The following is a 25,307-nucleotide window of genomic DNA, read 5'->3' as shown; positions in this document are numbered from 1 at the left end:
CGGTAACCGGTAAAGAGCAACAGTGCATTGAGTGCATAAGCGCGCGTGTAAGTTTCTCGCGGACGGTGGTCGCTATATATTTCAGTTTCTCGTCGAACACTTGTCATTCTGAATCGCCGCAAGGACGCTTGGAGGAAGAGAGAACCGTGACGCGTCGCCGTTTGATTACGTCGTCGCCGAAATCCATCGCTGAGATTCGTCGCCGAGCAAGGTAAGATGAGTCAATTGAAATGAGCACCACTGCGACGCACGTTTTCCACCTTACGTCCAACGTCCAACGCGTCGGAGCATCTGTGCCGCTTCGTGTTATTATTGTTATTAATCGTCCCGCAATAATACGGGACGCGTGTCACACAGCGAGTGACTTTTCTGTAATTATCAAAGAAATTGGTGTATCGCAAGACGTTAACCTCTACTCATCGCTCTGTGCCGGCGATCTCGCGGTATCTTGAGACTCGCTGAAAGGTGCGTTTACGTTGAGATATTTTTGCAATATCGTGAATTGTAACGCGAAACTCGTCCTTCGCTACCCGTGTTACCTCGAAACGCTAGTCGTCGATCATTTTGCGCGAATTGTGCGCCGCAAAATCCATTCCGGAGAAAACTTAACCTATAAGCATCTCTCATTGAGGTTATACGCTTGTCTGTGTTGATGTTTCACGGATGTGAAAGAATATTTCTCTCTGATGCACATCTCTCGTCCACATTTGACTAAAAGCTTCTGGGATATTCTGCGATAAGTATTCACAGTAAATTAACTGAAGGTAAAGATTGTGCAGCACTGCTTAAAGATCTACAAATAATCAGTGTTCAACAAATAAAAGAAGAATCATTATACAGGAAATCCTTGACTACCTGTTGATGGCTGTTTGAATGGCTAACTGATTGCTGCCTGGTGCCAGTTAAAAATCCTGAAGAACTGAAGATAAGAGTATCCTGAGCAAGCATGCCTACTTGGAATCAGATTCAGGCGCAGCTGCGAAACCCCAACAACCCGGTCGTGTTCTTCGACGTGTCTGTAGGCACCACGGAGATAGGTCGCATGATCTTTGAGCTGTTCGAGGATGTCTGCCCGAAAACGTCGGAGAACTTTCGGCAGTTTTGCACCGGGGAATACAGGAAGGATGGCGTACCGCTGGGCTTCAAAGGTGCCATTTTTCACAGAGTGATCAAGGACTTTATGATACAAGGCGGCGACTTCGTCAACGGCGACGGCACCGGGGTGTTGAGTATCTACACTGGTGGAACGTTCCCAGATGAGAACTTCACTCTGAAGCACGACTCTCCGGGTCTGCTGTCTATGGCGAACAGCGGCAAGGACACCAACGGCTGTCAGTTCTTCATCACGTGCGCCAAGTGTAATTTCTTGGATGGCAAACACGTTGTCTTTGGTAGAGTTATCGATGGTCTTCTCGTTATGAGGAAAGTGGAGAATGTTCCTACTGGACCGAACAATAAGCCAAAGATTCCTGTGACGATATCTCAATGTGGACAGATGTAGTGATTACTATTTATTTAGATCTGTACATGAACTGATATAATTGATAGTTATAATGTAATTATATCTGCATATATCTTTTTCAACAAAATATAATGAAAGTATAATTCAATATACATAAATTGCTGTTACTTGAGATTATATGTAAAAATAAAATAACTTTTACAATTTTAATAATCCTTTATATAGCATTTTTCTATAATATATGATTCGAATTTTAATTTAATACAAATTTTAAAATAATACCATTGCCTACTTTATAAAATTTGCAAGCATTTGATGATTTACTTATATAAAATTATACGTTGTCTTAATTTTTCTCATGTTTCCATATTTTCGAAATATGTAATATCTCTCTGATTTATATATACAAGGTTTGTAGATGTTAATTTTTTGTTTGAATGCCTTAAATTGTTTTTATTTTTATCAGAAATGAAATATCCAGAAAGAGAGATTGAGAGAAACAAAGAAAATAATGCATTACGTAATCAAATAAAAATCGAGTTAAACAATATTTTATTTTTACATTTAGAGAAAATTGCAAACTTGTTACGTTTAACATATAAATTTACAAGCAATAGTAAAACGAAACTTATTTTATGATTTATAATTTGTACTAAAATTTAGAATAGAATTCTATAATTTCCACACGTATGCTATACAATACAAAAAAATATTTAAAATATTAGAACACATATATAAAATATATATGGTAAATAAAATTATAAGTAGATTTCTGAAACAAATTATTAATCATTTAAAGTGGACTTAATAAACAAGTTTATTTGGTTGCTAAAAAGGAATTTTATTAAAAAGACAAATTATTATAATTAAAATTAAACGGCATTGGGGATGAAAGAAAATTCAGTTATCTTACGAACTTTAATTTTATTATAACATCTGTACATATGAAATAAATACTTCATAATCATTCTATCTATCATGTTTGTGAAATTCTAATATAATCGGGTAATTCTCCTGTATTACCTTTGTACGTATTGAAGTTGATTTAATAATAATTATAAATCGGAGCAAGTTATCAAAGATAAACGTACACGTACATCGATATATTCGTATTAGCATCGACCCGTAAATTTATCAATCTAAATCTGAAGTTCTTTAAGTTTGCAAACATGTTTGTTTTTTCCATGTACTATTTCATGATTTTCTTATCGTTAGGATTACCTTCTATAACTAAATTAAAATCTATTTTTATTGGTCGATGCGACGTCGATTATACAATTGTCCGCTCAATTATACGAATTAATGACGTCCACTATATCCATGCGTGTCTGAAATTCTAATACATTTTACTTCACTACATAGTGTCTCCAAGATATTGTAGACTTTTCCAGTTATAAATTGTTTTACAATTTTGGATGTTTTTTTTTCTTATGGATTATCGGATATCGCGTTATTATAACGTGTTAATTTTTAATCAGCAACGACACTATATTAAACAATATGTCTTCATTAACTGATAAATTCTTTTCTAATTGAATTTGATCGAAATTTTGTATCGCGTATCTAAACTTTAATACCTCCTAAATATAATGTAATGGATGTATTCACATCAATTACATTACATTTAGAAGGTATTTGACTCTCTTCGCAATTTCGGTTCTAGTATTAGCGAAAAAAAAAAATAGAATTCTGATATATCCGGTATACACTGGGATCGGTATAATCGTTTGCTATTCACTTTGTAAATCTATTGAGATCGATACACTTTAATTATTCACTAGCATTTTATATAAAACTATTAGAGTCCGTGCGTGCATCGGCAGTCATTATCACGTATTACATATGTACATCGATTCATCTCGCTCTATCGCTTATACAGACATATACAATATATATATGTATATACCAAAATAGATCAAACGACTACGTTAACTATACGCGCAGCCGCCTCTAAAACCCACTTTAGACCGACCGTAATTCGGAACAGAATTTCTGTGTGCGGCAAAATTCTATCTATAATTTTAATAAAAATCTTCATCCTTATAAAAACTCGATCGTAATAAAAAAAGCTTATACTAATCGAATATTTTTGCATTATACATGTGCGTTCGTAATTAAATTGTTTAAGCCGAATTCTATCGCGAATTACGAACTGTCTAAAATGTGCTTAAGAATCTCACGCTCTATCGCAAAACTCGGCTCGATATCTCATTTACATTAACGCGATTTGTCGCCACGAAGAATCACTCGTGCTCGAGATAACGACCGATCACTGATCAGTCGTCCATAAACGAGCGAATCTTGGCATTCAGCAAACTTGATCGGAGACGAATAATTTCTGGCTAAACACTTACGTGGCGATGTAATCGGTGATAGTCGGTCCTTATCAACAAACGCGACTTCGGGAATCAGTAAATTGACGACGGTGGGCCGTCAGAGTTCCGCATCACACGGCCGTGTAGCGAGGACCCTTTTTATTACCGTCTACGTCGTCCCGAGTCGGCGCCGGGGACCGTCATCGATATCGTCACGATCTGAAATCAATAATTCATTGATAATTATTGTTAACAAGCTTGTAATAGCGAAAGAAACCTGACCTAGAGCTTCTGAAGTTTTTCGAGTCAAAGGAAAGAAAAGAAAAACTTTACATTATTCCGTCATATTTAAAAGGGAGAACGAAAATAATAGGATTTATTAAACATAAAATAGAAAACAAAATTAAAATTGGAAATATAATAATATCTTCGATATTACTGACCACTGTTAAATATTAAAAAATGAAATTTAAACCAATACCTTAAGTTAAATAACTTTCAACTACCATGTGTGTCAAATTGAGTATAATTTGACACTACGAATTTAACAACAATGAATCTCACGAAAGTATGAGCTTTGGATTGGTCCAGGGGCTCAAAGAGCTACCTGCTGTTGCAGAAACGGTCGTCGTCGATGGCGTCGACCTGCGAGTTATCGTCGACGACCATGATAGGCGTCGCGCCGTCGTGCAGGCTAGATTTGGAGATAGATCTCTTGTAAGCATCTCTAGTGACGCTCCTGGTGAAGCTGAACTTCCGGACGAGTTTCTTGTCGAGAGCGGCCGGGCTCTTCGGGCCCTTCGCCCTGTACTCGTCCTCCGTGCCCTCGTAGTGGGCCAGCATCACCTCCGTGGCGTGCTCCTCGATCACGCTCAGAGCGTAATCGATGTCCTCCTCGGTCGCGTCCTCCTTCGTCACGCAGAAACGCAGGATGTACTTGCCCATCACCCGGGCCGGTATCATGTGCAGCCGACCAGACGCGTTAATGTTAGCCAGTAATTCCTGATTCATCTCCTCGCTCTCCTTCAGCCGAAAGCACACCAGGCCCACCCGCACGTCGTTCAAGATCTCGAAACGCCTGTCTTTCTTCATGTGCGTCTCGAACCTCTTAGCCATCCTTATATGATTCCTAATGTACTTTTGCAAGCCGCTGATGCCGTACGATCTCATAACGAACCAGAGCTTCAACGCTCGAAATCGCCTGCTGAGCGGGATACCCCAGTGACGATAGTCGATCGACTCGCCCGAGCGAGCGTGTTGAAGGTAAAGCGGATCGACGACCAACGCTGACGTGAGCTTCACCCGATTGCGCACCCACAGGCAGGAGCAGTCGAAGTTCACCAGCAACCACTTGTTGGGATTCGTGTTGAAGGATTCGGCGTGTTCGATACCGGCCATGAACGGCCTCATCTCCGGGCAGATGAATGCGTTACCGGCGTAAGCGCCGTCCACGTGTAGCCAGATGTTGGGGTGCAACTTGCACACGGGCCCGATCTCCACGAGATTGTCGAAGGCGCAGGAGCCGGTGGTGCCCAGAGTGGCGGACACGTAGAACGGCACCAGGCCACTCGCCACGTCCTCCCTGATGGCGGACTCGAGTCTTTTGCCGCGCAACGAGGCCTTCTCGTCCGGCTCGAGTACCCGGAGCTTCACCAGGCTTATCATCGCCGCCTTCTCCACGCACGAGTGCGACTCCGTAGAGCAGTAGGCCACCAATCTCGGCAGGAACGCCGAGTCCTCCTTATTGGGTTCCTGCTCCTTCAGCATCTTGATCGCCTGGGTACGCGCGGCCAGCATCGTCACCAGAATACACTCGGAGGCCGAGCCCTGGATCACGCCGCCGCCGCCGCTCTTCTGCTCCGACAGGAACTCAGCCGGCAGGTCGATCGCCTTGGCGTACCAGTCCAGCACGATGGTCTCGAGCTCGGTGCAGGCCGGGCTGGCTGCCCACGAGAAACCGATGCAGCCGATCGCGTCCGACAGCAGATCACCCAGGATCGAGGGGAACGAGTTGCCGGACGGGAAGTAGGCGTGGAATCGCGGATGCTGCCAGTGGGTGATCTGTAAAAAGCATTGTCCCCGCGTACAGCCGCGAGTCGAGTAACCTACTTTTATGTTCTGAAATTGATTTATCCGCGGGATTTAATGGAATGGGACAACGGAATGGACAGCGGAAATGCCGGCGTTGACAACGGCGACTTTCATTGTCACCGCGATAACATTGCATTGGATTAAGAACGAACTTCGCACGCGTTTGTGAAAAAGTCGCGCGCGCGTCGCGTCGCGTCGCGTCGCGTCGCGACGCCGTCATTCTCCGAGCCGTTATCTCCGTCGGAAACGGAGATCGGAATGTTGTGACGTGGTCACCGTCCTTGTATTGTTCAACCGACCGATCGCTCGATTAAAATTATTTTTAAACATTTTCTATCATATTGGGCAATCTTATTTTACGAGATTGCCTTAATTTTCACATTTTTCTAGACTATATTAATTCTCATATCGTTAAATGTAAGATGAGATCTCCATAGTAACAAATTTCCATTTGATAAATTTCTTTTTAATTAGATATTACTGTTACATTTCAAATAAAAACGTTAAATGCCACGAATATTCAGAAAGTATCCTAGTGGTATCATTAATTTACTAAGATACTTTTATTATTGAAAATATTGTTCTCTTACAAGATTTACATAACACGCGTTACATCACAAACATTTTACGTCACGGGCCGACCTTAACTTTTCCTCAAGTTCCCGCAAAGATCGCGTCCGGAAAAAACTGCTGCATCGCAAAAAGCATCACGATCCATCTACCGAATGTTACGTTATATTAGTTGTTAGTACGTTTTTTTACATCGCCAAGAAAAAGAGAGAGAAAGAAGAAGGAAAGTTTTTATCTATCCTTTTTTTTCTCTCTTTCACGTGCACGAACATTATTTATATCGGAAAAGGGGGGTTGAAATCAATGGCAAGAGAGAGAGAGAGAGGGAGAAGGGGGATCGATAATCACGGCAACCCGTTACGACCGCAAACTCACTCCGGGCATTATTTTGCCATCGACGTCCCTCATGATGGCGTCCCATGATTCCGGCTTGAGGGGTGCCTCCTTCGGCAGCAGGGGTCTCAGGTAGCCGGGATCGACGTTCGCCGTCACCCTCTTGCCCTCCAGCGTGCGGATGTAGTCGCATATGTACTCGATCATCTCCTTGCCGCGCACGCGAAATTCATCGATGTTCATGATGCCGGAGTACCCCGGGCTGGAATGCAGCGATTTTCGCGAGGAAGCGTCAGAGCGTGCAAAACACCCGCCTGATTAGGCACGAACGCGCGACGTACCGCGTCGCACACGCGTTCGTGACTTTCTGTTTTTCTTTAAAAATGTCCCTATCGGCGCGCCGATGCGCCTCTCGCCGTTATCCTCCTATATTTGCTTTAGAAAAGGATCAATTCTTCCGCGCTTCTTCGCGGCGTATTAATTCTTTCGAGCAAAAGGAAATGTGATATCGATGGACGTCTAATAATAATCCGCAAAAATATTATAAAAGTAACGTCGTGGGACGCTCGTGTATTAAATTAATTACACACGAGGTCCCACATGATAAATATTACGGCGACGCGAGTTTGGACAAACAAAATCACCCGAGTTCGGTTAAATTTGTATTTATGACGCTTAACGGAAATTTAAATTTCACAGTGCCTGAACCATGATATTTTTGGCTTCAGAACATAAATTCTGTAATCGTAGTTTTTAATCGATCGTATTTCTTATTCCTTTTTTAAATAAATGAAACTTTATGTTTTAAATTAAGTACAAACATGTACAGATTTTGAGGCGCAATTTTATAAGAATTTTTTAAGAAAAGCAGGATATAAGTGGCGAACGAAGCTATCGGAGAACTTGGACAAAGCTTGCCGGTACGCTCACATTTCTTTTCTGCTACCACTCGAAAAATCGCTACGCTTTGGCGGAAAATCGGCTCTCTACGCCGAATCATCTTACGTGAGCGTATGCGGATTTTTTAAGTGCGACTTTGAAAGGGGCGCAACTCCGAGGCGAACGAGTGGCGCGAATGGCGACCTAGAGAAGTTTCGACGGTGTATAATCCGTCTGTTCCACTCACGTTTCGTTTCCGCTACCGCTCGAAAAGCCGCTCCACTTTGGCGGAAAATCGGCCCCCTCGATCGCGCGTACTGCTCCTCGCGTATTCTCGTAACTCGAGCGCCGCGCGATTTTCCCTCGCACGTATCGAACATTTGCCGCGAGCCACGTCAGACGAGAGACTAGTAGCACCTGCCGAAGCGCCGGTCAGTTTTATGCGCGCCTCGGCTCCGTACGCCCCTGCTATCACGCAGATAAAATTAAGGTGGAGAGAGAGAGACAGGAAACTGGGGAGAAAGCGTAATGAAATTTATTTTCCTAACAAATAAAGATCGATTACGAGAGAGAGGGAATTCTTCGATCCCGATGCGGTCCTATGACGCATTCTAGATCATCGCGATGATCTCTCGATAATCTGATCTCGACAGCTGGACCCGGATGAATTTACGCCGATCTATCAATGTGAAAGCACACTTTAAGCATGTCTTAAAATTGATAATAAATAAATCTAACGCCTGAGTATCAATCAACTTTGCTGCACGTTGAAATATTGGCGATTCTGCGTTATAAATGCAAACTACATGGAAGATAGTAACTAACATTAAAGCATGTTATACATTATTAATAGTTAGACTTAACGTCTTGCAAGATATTTAATTTTTTTTATATACAGTAATGTATTATACATTGCGCGTTATATTGCGCAAGCCGCTTTGCTTCTTGAACGGACCCTTTTAAATAATTTTAATATCGTACTTTATATTGTCAATAAGATTTGTAGTTATTTTTCTTATTCATGTTTTCGCTATTAGTGATTTATTACAATCGTTGCTATAGCACGAAATAAAAATTTTGTTTGCACATTTGACGTATTAGTAACGAAAGAGATGCATTTTTTTTAAAATTAGCTAGGAATATTGAAATTCAAACGATTTTTGGCAATAGTCCCAGCGTTTCCATTAAACCCCTATTCTAAGATCGATTTTTTCCCCTGAGGTTCCTTTAATCGATGCTTTCAATGCGAAAATTCGAAAGCCGATGCTGCAGACCAGCATCAATGGCGCTATAGCGGGGTCGCTGTTTGAATAAACGTCCCATACAGTGTGCCGTGTTCTGCGCACGGGGGTAAATTCTTCTCCGCCGTACTCCTCTCCCCATCGTCTATCCACCGTTTTATAAATAGACATTTACTCTTCACCTACATTTACAACACACCCCGTGGAAGCGGTGACAGGTCACCGCTCAATCTTCGTAACACATACACACATGCCGATCGCTACTCGTTTTCTCATCGCCACCTTCACGCATGATCTACTCGCGTCCGCCGTTTTCCGAATTGAATCCCGGTTCGGGATCATGAGCTTCGGTGCTCGTCAACGCGTGAGAAGTAATTAAAGCTCGTACTGATCGGCGACAATTCCTTTTACGTGCGTCACGAAATTAGCGAATTCAATGCCGTCAGTTGTGCATCACGGGATGTCGCGGGCCTGTCCGCGGAATGTCATGTTTCGCCCACGATACGAATGAAAATTTGAAACTTATTAGACGTGTATGCAGACAAAGAGAACAGTTGAATAATTGATTGCAGAGTAGATTGCATGTTACGTAACTTCAACTTTTCCAACTGTATGTACGTATGTACCTATCTTGTAGTTTTGCACATAGCGTAGTTTGCTTATGACCTACCGGTTGTTACTTAAATATGATGCAACGATGCAGTCAATTATCTTGTTATCGGTAATAATACCGATAACAGTTAATTATATTTGCTCTTGCGATGTCATAAAACAATTTTTTTTTAATTTTCCCGTTGATCGGAATGATTGTTAGATTTATATAAAGATATAAAATAATATAATATGTGATATATAACATGGCGTATTACGTCTTTTTACTATATTTTTATCCAAATCTTGAATTTAAAACCAAAAGGGGTTCCTTCTTTTTTATGCATCGGGAAATTCAGTCCTAAAACATTCAAGAATTCTCAGGATTTTTCTCTAAATCCTTCAAAAGTTTTTTGAAACTTTCGTGGTTCGGGAATGTTTAAGAAAACGACGCACAGTTGAGACTGAAACGTATTTAATTTCTTATCGAGTGAAACATACCACGGGGCAATTTCGGCGACATCTCATTGATTCTATCCCTTGGTGAGCAATTTAATGCAAAGTTTGTTCTCCGTTCAAGCCCATTTTAGACAGTCTGTAAATTCGTGACAGAATCTACGGAGCAAAATTCTATATATATACGTATATTATTCTGTACATCTCATAATACAGAGACCATGATAGACATATACCCAGGTAGCACATACACGTTTCGGAAATGTTTTATAAGCGTTTTTCCGAAACGTTTTATAACCGATTTCTAGAAACGTTTCTCATGAGTAAAAATGTCAATTCGAAAAACGCTCGATGGAACGTTTCTTTTCCGATAAAATAACGTTTAAAAAACTATTACAGAAACGTTTTGTTTTAATGACATTTAGATAAAGGCATTTAGATAAAGACATTTTAGATAAAGACATTTAAAATTCCTACTTTTCACGTCCTACTGGTGCACATCAGTAATGCAATTAAGTTAGAGTGAGACAAGTATATTTTGTTTCACCTTAACTTATTGCACGAATATGCATCAGTTCAGGAATTTCTTCGAAAAAGAATATACGTCGTAGATGGTATATGCATAAAACTTCTATCATAAACACGTTCAAAAGACGTGAAAAGTAGAAATTTTAAATGTCTTTATCATTAAAATAAAACGTTTCTATAATAGTTTTTTAAATGTTATTTTATCGGAAAAGAAATGTTCCATCGAACGTTTTTCGAATGGACACTTTTACTCATGAGAAACGTTTCTAGAAATCGGTTATAAAACATTTCTGAAACGAGTATGTGCTACCTGGGTTGCTAATAAAATTGGAGCATGCTAAGATATATATAAGTAAAACTGATGTGTGACAGACTTAACAATCATAATTCGCGACTTGAAGGTTTAATTGTTTTGCGACAGCAATATTTTGACGCCGAAAATATGTAATATGATGATATGATATAAAGACCTAAACAATTTTTGCAAAGTTCAAGCAATGTACCTTTATATAATTATAATTCGAGATTTGACATGAGATTTTTTTCTCTTATCTATAATTATATTTGCAATTTGACACATGAAATTATATCAGACATATTAGATTTATAAATATACAGAATTATTTCTCTCTGTCCCAAATTATATACGTGGTCTAAGGTGGGCTTTAATATCGAGATTGTCGGCAGTATCAGTTCCCGATGTAAACTTGTAACTAGCTGATTTTCTCTCCGTCTTCTTGGAGCACACAACGGGGTTTTGGAGCACAAAGAGCCATCCGTTGCGATTGTTATACGCTTGGAGGACTCCTCGGAAAGATTGCACGAAGAAAGGAAAGATCGATGTAATGCGATTACGCGCGGCCGTTGGGCGATCTGCCTCGCGAGGGCGAAGCAGACGGGGACGGATCCGGGCTGCATCCGTTACTGCTACCGCGGCGACTTCCGGTCGCAGTCTTCAAGCGCACCATGGTATCCAAGTGACGGAATCTGTGCGTCGAAACAAAAAATTATATATGTACAGAGAAAGAGAAACTAAGATATTAGATAATGTTTGCAACGATAACGCTGTTCAAAAAATATTTTTTTTTTTTAAGCAGAACAAGAGGATAATTTTCTTAGGAAGATAAATAACGCGCATTTCTGTGCTTATACAAGTGTGAATACATGTGTAACACACATACGTGTATTTTTGTATAAATTGCAGATTAGAAATGTAAGCCTTGCAATCCGTCCAATTTTGCAGTATTTAGCGATTGCAAACCACTTTCCAATTCAAATATGTTGTATTTTTATTGAGATGTATGTATATAAGTTGGGTTTTTTGCGTATTTAATTTTTTATGTTTATCGTAAACAATTTTTCTAAAATGTTCGTCTGCCTGATTTACTTTTATATACTAAATGATGATCGGTTATATTATCATAAGTTGAGCCATTAAGGTACTTGCATAAACATGTATTGCATGCTATATTAGAAGCAAAAGTCTTTTTTTACATTATTCATGAATCGACCGAAGCAAAATTGATAAGCTTTATATACGTGAAGAAATATTTCTTCTTTGACTTTTTACCACGTATAATTTACCGCATTAGGTACGTAACAGAACAAGTTCGAGAATTTTTATATATTCGTATCATTTTGGAGAATATAAAAATAAGTAACATAAGAATGAGACATAAAATATAAATAGAGATACAGTGTGATATATAAAAATCGATGAAAATCATGTTTTCCGACTTTTATTAGAATTTGAAAAAGAAGCACCTTACGTCACTATAATCATAAATCAAGCGGACGAGCACTTTAGAAAAGTTGTTTACGACATGTATAAAAAAAATTGAATATACAAAAAACTTAACTTACATATACATACATCTCCATAAAAACACATTTTGAATTGGAAAGTGGTTTGCAGTCACTAAAGACTGCAAAATTGACAGATTGCGGGGATCCACGTTTGCAATCTGCAATTCATACGGAAACAAATGCATGCACTCATACATATATAATTATAGAAATGCGCGCACACATAACACATAGTGTCCAAAAACTATAGGAAACGATTATTCGTTCTTGTGCATTTTTTTCTTAAGCAGCATAATAAAATAAAATATCAATAAAATATTTCTGCACAGTAAAATTTTTATCTTTGTCATTGACGGGGGAGAAAAGTTGACCGGACGCAAAGGTAACAGATAACGGTACGTATCGTATCCCAGTGCACTTTGATTTGGATCATTCTGAAATGAACTTGTACATTCAATGGAGTCAAATGTCATTATACTGCGGTCGATATAACGGCGACGATAAAAGGAAAGACACTATTTGTCCTTGTATATAATAGCGGCAGATATCGTGCGGTACTACTTTACACCAAGCGTGGAGCATTACATTGCATTGCGTTGCCGTCTGTATAATAGCGCAATGTTCCGAGAAAAATTTTTAATGCGACAAAAAAGAAATAAATTTCAATATGATATCCGACTAAAATAAGACTATGACGAAAGCTCGTTACTTTCAAACACTTTTTTTACGAAGAAGTCAACTCGGAATTAATCTGAAACTAAACATTAAAATAAGAAATTGTGCGAATTGTATCTCTATCAAAAAAAAAATATTACAAAAAAAGAATGTTTACGATTTTGTTGATGTATGATTAAGGTTTCTCGTTAGAAACAAGGCTAATTTTTTAAGATATTGTGAAATCATCTTATATAACATAAATTATAATAAATTTTCAAATCGGAAAAAATAGACAAGTACCTGAGCGATAATTCACTTGTATCAGCTGTAGCACTTGCAGCAGCTTCTTTCGCCTGCATGAAATAAGCAAGTGGCCAGGATATCCAGGATTTCCTAAGTAAAGGAAATTGTATATATTTATTCTCTAATTGCACAGAGTTTAATGCTAACAAATTAAGATACCATCGATATGATCTATGATATTTAAGATTTCATCTTACGCTCCGGACTGAGTTGATCCGATACCGCCGATCGTTGCCTGCGTATCGAGCTTGGCTCCCGTCCTGTTCGGAGTCTTTGTGAATCCTGGCTGAATCGCAGGATCAGACACCATGCGCACGAAGAAAGATCTCCTTTGCTCCAAGGTGGCCTTTCTCTTCTTCTCGCGAATGTCCGCTAGCTCATCCATTACGTCCTGATGTGCAAAAATATATATTGATAATATATGCGACAATTCTCGTTTCCTAATATATTAAAGTAATTATGCTCCAACTTACATTGGATTCTAATAATTCGCTTAGGTAGTCCGTTATAATACTCCACGCCATGTCTTAAACATCACAGAATTAATTCGCGATCCGCACATTATTTCTCATAAAATATGTAAAAATATAATATATTTACATTACATTCATCTAATATTTTGTGCATGATACTTATAGATAGAATCGATGAGCTGAACTATGATAATTTATCACAAAACTCTCAATTTTCAAAAAAACTTTTGACGTATTGAGAAAGTTAAAAATTAGATATTATCCTAAGCAAAAGTTTAGATGAATCTCTTTATAAAATTAAAATTATAAAAATAATTTACCAACATCTCTGGCAGTTGCATTAGGCGCAGCGAGCGCGAAACGTATTGTATAACGCTGATTCACTCGCGCCGGGATCATGTGTATCTTTCCTGAGTCGTTGATAGTGCTCAATAGTTTCTGATTTAATTTATCGCTGCCTTTAGCGCGAAAGCACACCAAGCCCAGCTGTAATGAACCGCGCAGTAAACAAATGGTGATACGAACGATATGGTTAAATCCTTAAATATACAGGAGAAATTCTCTTACCACAACGTCATTGCAAACTTCGAATCTAGGATCCTTGTTAACGCATGCCTCGAATCTTTTAGCGAGTTTGACGTGATTTCGGATATAGGCTTGCAGCCCGGATATCCCGTAACTCCTCATTACAAACCATAGCTTTAATGAACGGAATCGCCTGCTCAACGCTATACTCCAATGCCTATAAAAGACACTCGATTACTTATAACGTACAACTACTGTATAAAACGTCAGTCTTGTGTTTTTCTTATTTTATGCATTTTCTCTATGAACCAAAATCTTCGCCAATACGTTAATTATAATCAAAATTAAATAATATCTAAATGCTATAACATATATTGAAAGTTGACGGACAGGACAGAATAAAAATTTACGACAAAGCAAAAAAGATAGCTTTTCCAAAAACTTATGTATCTATATGATCTAAAAATAAAATGTTAAAATACTTCTGCTAAATGGATTGACTAATATAACCGGTAATCTATAGCCGTGTCCGCGTGTGTATGCTGCAGATACAGCGGATCCACGACGAGTGCGCCGGTAAGCTTAAATCGGTCGCGAACCCAGAGGCAGGAGCAATCGAAATTTGTCAGTAAAAATTTGTTGGTGTTGGTGTTAAAGGAGTCGGCGTGTTCAACGCCGGTCATCAGGTATTTCAATTCTGGACAGATGAAAGCGTTTCCGGCATAAGCAGCATCCACGTGTAGCCAGATCTGCGCGCGTGACAAATATTCCGGTTAAGAAGAAAATTATACGGTCAATAATAAAACCTCTTTCAAGTGTACACGTATCTTTGCACTCACCCCTGGATATTTTTTACAAACCGGCCCTATTTCCTTAAGATTATCGAACGAACAGCAGGCGGTTGTGCCGAGAGTCGTTGAGACGAAAAAGGGAACATAGCCTTCAGCTGTGTCACTCTCGATCGCCTATCAATTATTTAAATGACCAATATTGAAACCAATATTATAACAAGAAGCGAACGAAAAAGTAATGAAGGTATTTGATGATATTATAAATTTATACATTTTTTATCTTGCAATTTTAGCATGATTAAGTATTACGTATATAATTTGATTACGTTAATTTTTAATATAGAGAGAAAGTTACATAATCGTGTATATGAATGATATTAATTTGAATTAATTTAGGTGGATGAGTATGAGGCTTTGGAACCCTCGTGTAACTTGCAGTAATAATGTCTAAAACGCACCTGTCGCAAGGTCTCCCCGCGAAGTACGCTCTTCTCGTCGGGCTCGAGAATACGCAGCTTTACGAAGCATATCATTGCGTCCTTCTCGACGGAACTATGACTTTCCCGGCTGCAATATGCCATCAGCTTGCCGAGCAGCGCGGTCTCGTCCAAGTGTGCATGTGCAGGAGATTCCTTCAGCCTCGCAATTGCTTGTGCCCGAGCGGCCAGCATGCACACGAGAATGCATTCCGATGCTGAACCCTACGTACAGGGTGGTCCACACATAAAGTGTTACAAGCTCTTCTCTTGGGAACTATTAAAGATAGTGACAAAAGTCTTGTTCGTTTTAAATTTCCTTGTGACTCTTTACGGAGCAAGTATGGTGCCGTTGTCGAACCCGTGCAGAACGACAGAGGAGCATCCTCCTTGTTTCTTTCTTTTTTTTGTAAGTAAAACCGTATGTTCTTTTTTTTTACATGGATTGATTCTCCTTATCTACGTCATTTTGCATGTAAAAATATTTAAGTGAGATAATCGGAAAGCAAATATTTTGTGAGATATTTTATATTTTATCCTAAATATGTTTTGATAAAAAATATAAAATATTCATATATTTAAATATACACTTTCCAACGATCTTATTGTAACTCTTTCGTGCATAATGCAACGAGAAAGATCAATTCTTGATATATTTTAAAAAGAATTGTGTGGGTGTTAATTTTTTTTCGAACATGTCAAAGATTCCAGATCTCTTTGGGGAAGGACTAGAATTCTATCAATTATATAGAAAATTAAAGTGCCTATTTCCAAAAATTGAAATTGGAGGTGTGGATGTGGATGTAGAGATGATGGTTTGGGATGATTTATATTATCATTTTAAATATTCGTATAATCTTTCAAACCTGTATAACACCTCCGCCTTTGCTGCCTTCGCTAAAGTATAAGAAATCCGTAGGCAGTCCGATCGCCTTGCCTATAATTCAGAAAAATGACGCATCACTCTGTAAATCAATCGTTCGCAAAATTCAATCATTCTGATGAAATATAACGGAATTACCGAACCAATCGCAGACTATCGTTTCCAGTTCTGTGCAAGCGGGACTGGCCGCCTAAAACAAATAAGATTCCATTTTGGGTGGCGATCAAGTAAATAATTGCACGCGATGATCCGTCAGGCGGATTTGACATGGGATCAAAATTATGGCCGTTTCCGATGTCGGTGGGAAAAATCGAGGTGCCTTCGAAGCGCCATTCTATCGTCGCGTTAAACTGCGATTTCTCTAATTATAGTTTTTTTTTACATAGTACTCACTTATAGCTTCTTAGACTGCCTGAGAAGATTTTTCACTCACCCAAGAAAATCCAATGCAGCCTATCGCATCAGATAACATATCACCAAGAATAGAGGGAAAAGAATTTCCGGCCGGGAAGTAGGCGTGGAACCTTGGATGCTGCCAATGCGTGATCTGGAAGAAGGTTCATCTGGCTGGTAGAAGCCACTTTTCCTCACAGCCGATACAACTCCTCTCACGCTATTTTGAAATACTTTTTAATATGAAAAGAGTAATTATCTAATTTCAATTCCAATTATTTAACAAAATTCGATAGAATTGGTAATATAAAAAGAAATCGTTTAATTCGGTTTTGTAAGAGATTTTAATCGAGACGCGGAGCATCGCAATAATTCACCAAACATTTCTGACATTATCTCGCAATCTCGCAAATACTCACGCCCGGCATAATCTTCGATTCCACGTCCTTCATGATCTCATCCCAGGATTCCGGATCATTCGGCGGTCCCGATGGCAGCAGAGGCCTGAGGTAGCCGGGACCGACATCCGGTGTGACCCTCCTGGTATGGATATTGCTCATGAACTCGCAGATGTAGTCCACCATCTCCTTGCCGCGTACGCGGAATTCTTCGATGTCCATGGTACCTTATTACAAGTTCGGTTACCTTCGCTGAATTGAAGATTGACGATATAAAAATTCCTGCTTCTCGCGAAACCATATAAATAAATTTCATATTTTTTCGAGATATTTTCTTTAAATATTCTCGTTTCTTTTTGGCATGCTTATCGATATAATATTCTAATATTCTGTCGCAAATCTTTACGATGATTTTTTTTATTGATTTCTTCTCTTTAACTGCAAATATTGCGTCCGATTTTTCATCGGTGTCTTTAATGAATTTAAAATAATATATTTATAATATATAATAAATTTACGTTTATATTTATTCTCTTATCTGTTTCAATTATTTGTCAAGTCATGTTTCCCTAAATCTTCATACATTTGTCATACATTGTATATATCTTTCATATTTATTTCTCAAATATCTCTCAAATTTATTAAAATTAAAATTCTGTACGCTTATAATTTTTTTATTAAGTGATTGATTTGTCTCTAACAACAACATCGTTGCAGACAAAAGATAACGTTGCGTTATAACTTGCTCTGCGGCGATATCGATTACATCTTGATGTTTATTTTAACATTTGTTCCATAAACTTGTTTTTACAAGTAACTATATATAAACATGTTTTAACAATTCTATGCTGTTCCCTATGGTTCCCTATGGCGTTATATTTTTCACAAACATGAATTTTCCTTTGCGGCTGATGCATAAATATTTTATTGTTAATACTTCCTTACAAATAAGCATTTGTAAATTAATTAATCACACCATGATTTTCACGGCACTCTTTACTTACACCATATACCCAATATACTTTTACGATTCTTATTCTCCTTATAAAATAGAACCTTTTATCGCAAACGAATTTATAGATTTAAGATGCCGAATTTGATCTACTTTGAACCTTGTTTGATCACTTAAGCGACCCTATATGAAGAAGCTAGCTTGACACCCCCGAATTTTACACATTCACACATATCATAGTGATAATTGACCTACTAATCTCAGACGGAAGGCAATTCGATTGATACCTTTGCACAACGTATTTAAGGCGACTTGCAATTTCGCGACTGTCACTTTCGCGCGGCACTGGTAATTTCAATTTCGCAAAATTCGCGGCTGCCCCGGACAAACGCCTTTTGTATTCTCCTACCTGTTGCTGGCAACGGTGACGTGATGATACGGCGTGATAGAATCGGGGATGCACACGCCGACTCGAGCTTACGTCGCCGGATCGGATGACGACTGAACTGAACTGAACAATCCGGGGCAGTTTGCCATCCACCGCGGATATATGTCGGGGGCTTCCAGGGCGCAAAATTCCATCGGCGAGTCCTGCGCAAACGCATATCCTTCTTCGGCAGGACTTCTTCTCGCCAATTCGCGAAAAGACGCGCGTCGCACACCGGCTTCCCCGCACACCCACCACAATACAGCCGCATACGTGCTTGTATATACGGGCATCTCGAGCTCGATCAAAGATCATGGGGTCAAGTTATCCCTCCAAAGGAATTTTTAAACGAAAATTACGCGAATTGACTTGCAAATTACAGATCCACGTGCGCGCTAAGAAAAGGAAATATGGACTTCCTTTGATGTTGCATGAAATGTTTTGCAACGATTATTTCGTCAAAGAAAGCGAATGACAGGAAGTGATATTTAATTACTTTTCAATTTCTTACCCTATAGTCAGAAATTATACTTTTCTGATACATGCTGGAGCAATTTATTTTGTATATTGATTGCGCAAAATATATTACTCTAATTTGAATTTTCCCTCGGTGCAAAAGAAGATTATTATTATTTAAAGTTAGGTTTATTTAGTATCTGGTATTTATTCTCATAAGTTTTGCAAAATAGCATGTAAAACTAAAAAGATGAAAATCGGAGTAGATCGGTATTACCTATAGGAAGACACGGGACAACTTTTAGCAAGGAGAGAGATCTTCTATGACGTGATAGACTTGGAAATATTTATACAATTATTTGAATACTCCAGCTTCTTTCTATCTTTGCCAGAAATTTTTTAAAAATCGACGATGGGGACCTACTGTTAAAGGTATTCGATACAGAATGGCCTTTTGAATGAATCTTTCAGCCGATGTAAAACCGCTTTCTCTGACCAGAAAAATCAAGAAGCTCGTCATTTATTTTTCTTCTTGCAACTCTTACAATTTTTAACGTTATAATATATTCATAGCTAAGTTTTAAATTAAAAATCTACTAGAATAAAGTTTACTTGACTGAAAAATATGTTTCGTTCTTCATTTGCCTCCTAGAATAGTTTGAGAACGGCCATTATATAATCTTTGCTCGTTAATTACTCAGAAATTGCTTCGACATCTTCATTGAGGGAGGGAAAAAAGTCGATTCTTTCGAAATCGACCGCGGAATCCGCGGTTAAAAGGACATCCGGTGATTCGAGACACCCCGTACAGATGCCTCATTCACTCGAGTAAATTGGATGCTGGCGTTCTCGCGGTTTATTACAATGGAAAAAGGAGGGGTACGTAGGCATCATTAAGAGGGTGCCAGCCACAGAAGGCGCTCGTTGATTCTCGCCGAGAGGGAACGCTCGGGGATGCTGAGAACGAGATGGAAATCCTTGACCTCTCTTTCCTCCTCCGCATTAAAGAATCGACGACGACGACGGCGGCCCCGGATATCGCTCTACCTTTCGATCGTGGGAAGGAGGAGGCGGCGAGAATCATCATCGAGATAAGATCCCTCATGTTCTTTACCGCTGAAATTAGCTGCCGCGATGATGGCGGCATTCGCCGGGTCAATTTGCGTAATAATTATAGCTCGGGGGAAAGTCAGGCGGCTCGAGCGTTAATCTAAAAGCGTTATGGAATATTCGTCGATTATGATGGAACGATCCGTAATGCGTCACGATATTGATAGCAACGGAATTGATATAAATGCCGTATATTTCGGTATTGCCGGTAACGATCGCACTCTCGTAACGCGGTAATTGAATTGTCGAATGTTGGAGAGATGTATTTTTAAAAAACCTACCCTTATTTTTTCGTTCTCTTTTCTTTCCTTTTCTGAAGATTCCATCTCTCTCCAGAAAGAGAGAGCCACGATATCGAAGAACTTCAGGACGAAACTTGATAAAACTGTGAAGAAATATTTATTGCGCTATAAATTAATATATTTTCATTTTTACGAAAAAAAATTTGTGCGATTCTGAATATAGAATAATTTCGATTCTTCGAAAATTTAATTCCGCGAAATCACGCCTTTTTGACGCGGAACGATTAATTGCATTGAGTAAGTACCTACGCCTTAAGGTATACGTCTCTATTTAGGTCATCAATTAGAGCGAATTCTGGTTAATTAAATGTTCTTTGTTCCGCGTTTAATACTACGCGGCATTTCAATTTAGAAAGGGACGATCATTAACTCTCGAAATTAATTAACTCGGGACTGTCATCGCGGCTCATTCCGCGAAATGAACATGCGAACCAGACGCAGAAGCAATCTGTTTAAGATAAGCCTAACGCGCGTCACGCGTTAATTAAATAATAAGTTAAAAAGCGAGCGTGTTTCCCTTATTTATCGTTTTATCATTGGTTTCGTTTTATCATTCTCGAGACCGGCGGAGACTCATCGCGATTCCACGCGAGATGCGTCGCGTCCCGACGCATATAATTTCAACGGAACAAAGGGCACGCGTGATGCGTCACACGGAGGGACAGCTTGCTCCCGGCGCGGCGCGACGGGGGGTACAACGAACCCCACAGGGCTGGTGATCGCGGGCCAACGGCAGATAGTCGGTCCTTGCGCTCTCACGCCTTTTAGGGATAAAAACGTTCATAATGCCGGAATGCGGGAGCGAACGGGGGTGCTTAATAATGCAATATGGCGTCGGGGCGTCGCGACGCTATGCGTGCTATGCCGCGCATACCGCTACCATATACGCCTACACTTCGAACCCTCTTGCGCCCCCGCATTGTCCCCCCCCCTCTCCCCCCTCACCTTGCCACCGTGGTTTCCTTCGCGGGAACGAGGCCGATCCTTCGCGTATATCGCCCGGCAATCGAATGTTGATTGGAAAATATTGATGGGACTTTCCATCCGGTATCCGCAGCCGGCGATCTCTTCTTCCTCTCGTTCTCCGCCTTCGACGTCGGATAGGATGCTTTTTCCATTGCGGTACGCTTTGGAATTTCAGTGAAATATATATATATCTATATCTATATCCATATATCTTGAAGCCAAGACTTTCAACGGACGCCATCCTGGTACCGTCGATATTAATTGACGCGGATCGTGCCCGAGCAATATTGAAGCGATGAGCCGGAGGACAGTACCTAATATTAATGAAGGGTCTGATACAGATACTGAGAAATAACGCCACTTTAAATGAAGATCACTAATTTTCTGTTATTAACACCACACCGTGCTGGTGAACGTAATAATAACTTTTATATATGTATAGAATTCAATTATGTTTCTAACTCTTCCACATCAAATAAAGTTTTGGGAAGATATATTTTACAATTCTAAGTTGTTTTTATTTCTGTATTAATATGTAGCCTAGTTTATATTACATAAAATATAATTAATTTCGGTAACTGCGATACTTTGCTTGGAGAACATCTCTCTTGAATATTCAACGATTAACAAGTACATTTTGGATCTTAATTTGTCCTATTTGTGACAGAAACTTAACTTAATAATAGAAGTATGTTATTCTTATAAACAAAAATCAATTTTACGATAAATCTTTATATTATATTACCAGATATACGCCGATCTGTTTTAATTCAATGATTATATTGTATAATTATATTGTGGATGCATTGGACATATCGCATAATTATATATATCCATCAGTAAATATGCTTTTCTCAATCAAAATTAATTATTAGATGTGAATATGTTTGTGGAATGTGTTTCGGAGACAGATTCGAACGTTCTCCGATCTGTATCTTCACCCTTGCCTGCGTGAGAGTCCCGGATAAACGTCACAATCGGCGAAATATTTCTGCGTACGACTATACAAGGTCGTTCCAAGTTCCATGAATGGTTCCATCGAATGGCACGCCAACGAAACGGCGATGCTTGTGACTGAACCCATGACCTACTGGCAGAGAGAGACGTGGTGTCTAAACGCCGCCGCGCTGCTCGCTTCGATTTCCAGAACAGCTCAACTATTTCTGAAATTACACCCTCTAACATTATGCTGACCTTATTGACAAAAAGAAGACCCCCCCCCCTCGCCTAAGGGTCATCCCAAAATCTATTTTAAGTCGAAATGATGCACTTCGTTATTGCATCATCGCGATATTTTAAATAATACAAAAAATTTTATATGTGAAAGCTTACGTCATTTCGTAATTAAACGGACGGTATTTTCCACGGACAGTTTTTGTCTTATTCTTTGATATTAAATATTACAATAATAATTAAAAGTCCAATTAAAATCCTTTGAAAATGCATAATAAAGCTCGATGACATTAAATTGCTAAATAAAAATTGCTAAATAAATTACTGAATCGATGAATATAATTCAGCCCATTCAGCCATTTGCAATGACTCGTTCTTTTCAATTAATTAGTCAATTATCTTGCAATGATTTATAAATGAAGCAGGATCTTAAAGTGTAAAAAATATAACAATATATAATGAATAAAGTTGTATGAAAATGACCTTTATTCTATGTAAATTTTAGATGGGAAGATCGAAATTGAAGAAGAAGCTACAGCAAAAAAAACCGATAGCAAAAGAAACCGAAGAGTCGACAAGTACGAAGGTGCCAATAGATAATTTACCAGAAAAATTTCTCTGGATGCACGTGAGTACACTCGAATCTTTCAGAATTATGGAATGTTATTCGATTTTTTTATTCACGAAATATGTCTACACTGAAAGGTGAAGAGCGGTACAAAAATCAGAAACGTTCTTGCTTACGCGCTGAAGGAATTTCCCAGTTATAACAGCATCGTCTGGACCGGAATCGGACATGGGATTATGAAAGTCATTTCTTGCGCGGAAATCTTCAAGAGGAAACACGAGGGCCTTCATCAAGTGACAAAGTTGCGTTATGTCAGGTAAGTTTGCCAAAACAGACGTCAATGGGTGCAGTCGTGGTTCAATTGCCATCTGTTTTTAGTTCAGAAAAATCCAAGGAGGACACAGCCACCGAAACTCATCGGATACCTGAAATTCATATTTTACTGACTAAGGATATTAAGGATACAACTCAACTTGGGTGAGATTTCTTAATTGAATCTCATATTATCCTCTATAAAGATTGAAAAAAAATTACACATAATATTGATTATAGTTTAATTCGCCTGAAGATGTAATCATTTATTTTGATATTTCAAAAGAGTTGAGAAAGTTTAATTTCATAGAATATTTTTATCGATACTTATATAAATTCAAATACTTTTTATTGACTAAGAGTATTAAAGATAGCAAAATAACCCATGGTGGCAAAACGTGGGTGAGATTTATTTAATTAAGACAAAAATATTGTTTGCAGAATATTTTTTATCTTTAACATGCATTGCTAATATTTTTGTTATAATTGAATAATTAAAATTACAGCCTTCTAAAAGTCTTTCTTCGCGATACACAGTTGCGTGTATGACAAAAAAAATATACATATATAGTTATATTTCGTTAGATATCAAGCGCCTGGCGATTGCGGGAAATTCCCGAAGAAGGAAGATGCAACGGGGTCAAAGACAAACACTACAACAGAAAGCACTGATAATATGCCTTGCATCGACAAGCAATCCTCGACAATGGAAAAAAGTGGAAAAAGAAAAAATATAAACAAGCTGAAGAAAAAGGCGGAACCACCTTTGAAGAAAAATAAAGTATCTTGATTAGTAATTAAATTAATATAATTAAAGTATTTTTAACTTCGTTATTCTATATTCTAGCTTCGAATATTTCTATCATTTGTTTCTGTTCTTTTTCTCTCCAAAATCTGAGCATGCTTCACTTTGTGAGTATAGAAAATGTGACAAAGTGCAACTAAAAAGAACAGTCAAACTTACTTTTAGATATTGTTCCATAATAGTTGAAATAACACAAGTCTTGTATAGAAAGTTTATTTCTTTATCATTACACAGACAATTTTCACGAGAACAGTCACACGTCATATATATGTATATATATATTCCTGCTGCGTAAAGAATCTCTCGTCACAGTATTCATCGCGATATTCATTAATACATTAAACTCGAATTTTTGTACTTACAAGTTTTATATACAGTGTTACAATATTCTTCCCATCGCGTTGAATACGAAAAGAAACAATCTCGCAATACGCGATATCCCAGTGTTGCTTGTCGCTCGATAGAATCTCGTTACGAGAAACATGTAGGGCAGTACTAACTCTCGCGTAGCAACTTGCACCAATACATGTCGAATATGAATTGTTCTGTCTTCCAACGTATGATAAAAAAAATCACGCGATCGCGAAGGCGTGAAAACACCATTTTTGTAAAATGAGAATTACAATGAACATTGTATCGCAAAGCAATGCCATCATCGTAACAATCTATTTCTCAGATTTAAGAAAATCATCTTTCGTGCTATTATTTATTTTAAAAAACGACGCTCGTATTCGCGCTATAATTTTATAGCGATATCTTATTATAGATTTGAAAACCCACAAATGGGCGAATTGATAAGGCGCCCAACCATTCTTCTACATTTTATTTCTTTTATCATACGACTTAGCTTTATATTCCAAATATATGGAACAAGTAACCTGCTCAAGATTCACCGTAAATTATTTACCGTAAATTTTCGAGAACAGGATAGGAAAGCAACCTTCATATTGCTATATGGAATAAATGTATATGCATTATAAATAACAGTGCTATACCATATTTATCGCGCTACGTCTCTCGCTCAAAACAATACATTTTATAAAGATCAATTACGTGATGACGATT

The 25,307-nt window shown here is 38.6% G+C and overlaps 4 protein-coding genes across 7 annotated transcripts; 2 read left to right on the top strand and 2 right to left on the bottom strand.

The window, feature by feature from the left end:
• The first annotated feature begins 4 nt into the window (after window positions 1–4).
• On the top strand, window positions 5–25,291 carry Rpp25 (ribonuclease P protein subunit Rpp25). The gene is made up of 5 exons (XM_071708055.1): window positions 5–211; window positions 23,063–23,185; window positions 23,263–23,441; window positions 23,504–23,602; window positions 24,023–25,291. Exons 2-5 carry the CDS (start codon window positions 23,063–23,065, stop codon window positions 24,225–24,227), a joined length of 606 nt encoding a protein of 201 aa, XP_071564156.1. The 5' UTR covers window positions 5–211; the 3' UTR covers window positions 24,228–25,291.
• Window positions 230–1,675, top strand: LOC139773549 (peptidyl-prolyl cis-trans isomerase H). Its single transcript, XM_071708057.1, has 2 exons — window positions 230–764; window positions 841–1,675. The coding sequence occupies exon 2, from the start codon at window positions 947–949 to the stop codon at window positions 1,499–1,501; it is 555 nt and encodes a 184-aa protein (XP_071564158.1). The 5' UTR covers window positions 230–764; window positions 841–946; the 3' UTR covers window positions 1,502–1,675.
• On the bottom strand, window positions 2,367–8,066 carry LOC139773543 (tyrosine decarboxylase). Of its 2 annotated transcripts, XM_071708051.1 has the most exons (4): window positions 7,898–8,066; window positions 6,814–7,033; window positions 4,385–5,838; window positions 2,367–3,996 (listed from the first exon to the last, which is right to left on the bottom strand). In XM_071708051.1, exons 2-4 carry the CDS (start codon window positions 7,012–7,014, stop codon window positions 3,990–3,992), a joined length of 1,662 nt encoding a protein of 553 aa, XP_071564152.1. In that variant the 5' UTR covers window positions 7,015–7,033; window positions 7,898–8,066; the 3' UTR covers window positions 2,367–3,989. The 2 variants fall into 2 exon arrangements, with proteins under 2 accessions (XP_071564152.1, XP_071564153.1); XM_071708052.1 differs by lacking the exon at window positions 2,367–3,996 and having other exon boundaries at window positions 4,381–5,838.
• Window positions 9,941–18,760, bottom strand: LOC139773541 (aromatic-L-amino-acid decarboxylase). 3 transcript variants are annotated; one of them, XM_071708045.1, is made up of 14 exons: window positions 18,533–18,757; window positions 17,193–17,398; window positions 16,814–16,927; window positions 16,519–16,570; window positions 16,364–16,434; window positions 15,480–15,722; window positions 15,070–15,195; window positions 14,741–14,979; window positions 14,273–14,447; window positions 14,026–14,191; window positions 13,706–13,758; window positions 13,430–13,623; window positions 13,230–13,322; window positions 9,941–11,453 (listed from the first exon to the last, which is right to left on the bottom strand). In XM_071708045.1, the coding sequence occupies exons 1-14, from the start codon at window positions 18,726–18,728 to the stop codon at window positions 11,318–11,320; spliced, it is 2,064 nt and encodes a 687-aa protein (XP_071564146.1). In that variant the 5' UTR covers window positions 18,729–18,757; the 3' UTR covers window positions 9,941–11,317. The 3 variants fall into 3 exon arrangements, with proteins under 3 accessions (XP_071564146.1, XP_071564147.1, XP_071564150.1); XM_071708046.1 differs by lacking the exon at window positions 18,533–18,757 and having other exon boundaries at window positions 17,193–17,538; XM_071708049.1 differs by lacking the exons at window positions 9,941–11,453; window positions 13,230–13,322 and having other exon boundaries at window positions 13,507–13,623; window positions 14,030–14,191; window positions 18,533–18,760.
• Window positions 25,292–25,307: the final 16 nt, after the last annotated feature.

The sequence above is a fragment of the Temnothorax nylanderi genome, unplaced genomic scaffold, assembly GCF_030848795.1.
Source record: "Temnothorax nylanderi isolate EJ_2023f unplaced genomic scaffold, tnyl_v1.0 TNYL_tig0064_pilon, whole genome shotgun sequence".
In the NCBI taxonomy this organism is placed as follows: Eukaryota; Metazoa; Arthropoda; class Insecta; order Hymenoptera; family Formicidae; genus Temnothorax; species Temnothorax nylanderi.
Note: the sequence above shows the minus strand (reverse complement) of the source record. Positions and strands in the feature narration are given on the sequence as shown.

What these genes read in the sequence shown, in the direction of transcription:
- LOC139773549 (XM_071708057.1), top strand. Translation starts at nt 947, where the DNA reads ATGCCTACTTGGAATCAGATTCAGGCGCAGCTGCGAAACCCCAACAAC.
- LOC139773543 (XM_071708051.1), bottom strand. Translation starts at nt 7,014, where the DNA reads ATGAACATCGATGAATTTCGCGTGCGCGGCAAGGAGATGATCGAGTAC. An exon ending in ATGGCAAAATAATGCCCGGA is followed by an intron (nt 5,839 to 6,813) that starts GTGAGTTTGCGG and finishes TGCTTTTTACAG; the next exon opens with ATCACCCACTGGCAGCATCC.
- LOC139773541 (XM_071708045.1), bottom strand. Translation starts at nt 18,728, where the DNA reads ATGCGTTTGCGCAGGACTCGCCGATGGAATTTTGCGCCCTGGAAGCCC. An exon ending in AATCGAAGATTATGCCGGGC is followed by an intron (nt 16,928 to 17,192) that starts GTGAGTATTTGC and finishes ACCTTCTTCCAG; the next exon opens with ATCACGCATTGGCAGCATCC. An exon ending in AAGGCGGAGGTGTTATACAG is followed by an intron (nt 15,723 to 16,363) that starts GTTTGAAAGATT and finishes CCCTGTACGTAG; the next exon opens with GGTTCAGCATCGGAATGCAT.
- Rpp25 (XM_071708055.1), top strand. Translation starts at nt 23,063, where the DNA reads ATGGGAAGATCGAAATTGAAGAAGAAGCTACAGCAAAAAAAACCGATA. An exon ending in ACAAAGTTGCGTTATGTCAG is followed by an intron (nt 23,442 to 23,503) that starts GTAAGTTTGCCA and finishes ATCTGTTTTTAG; the next exon opens with TTCAGAAAAATCCAAGGAGG. An exon ending in AAGGATACAACTCAACTTGG is followed by an intron (nt 23,603 to 24,022) that starts GTGAGATTTCTT and finishes ATATTTCGTTAG; the next exon opens with ATATCAAGCGCCTGGCGATT.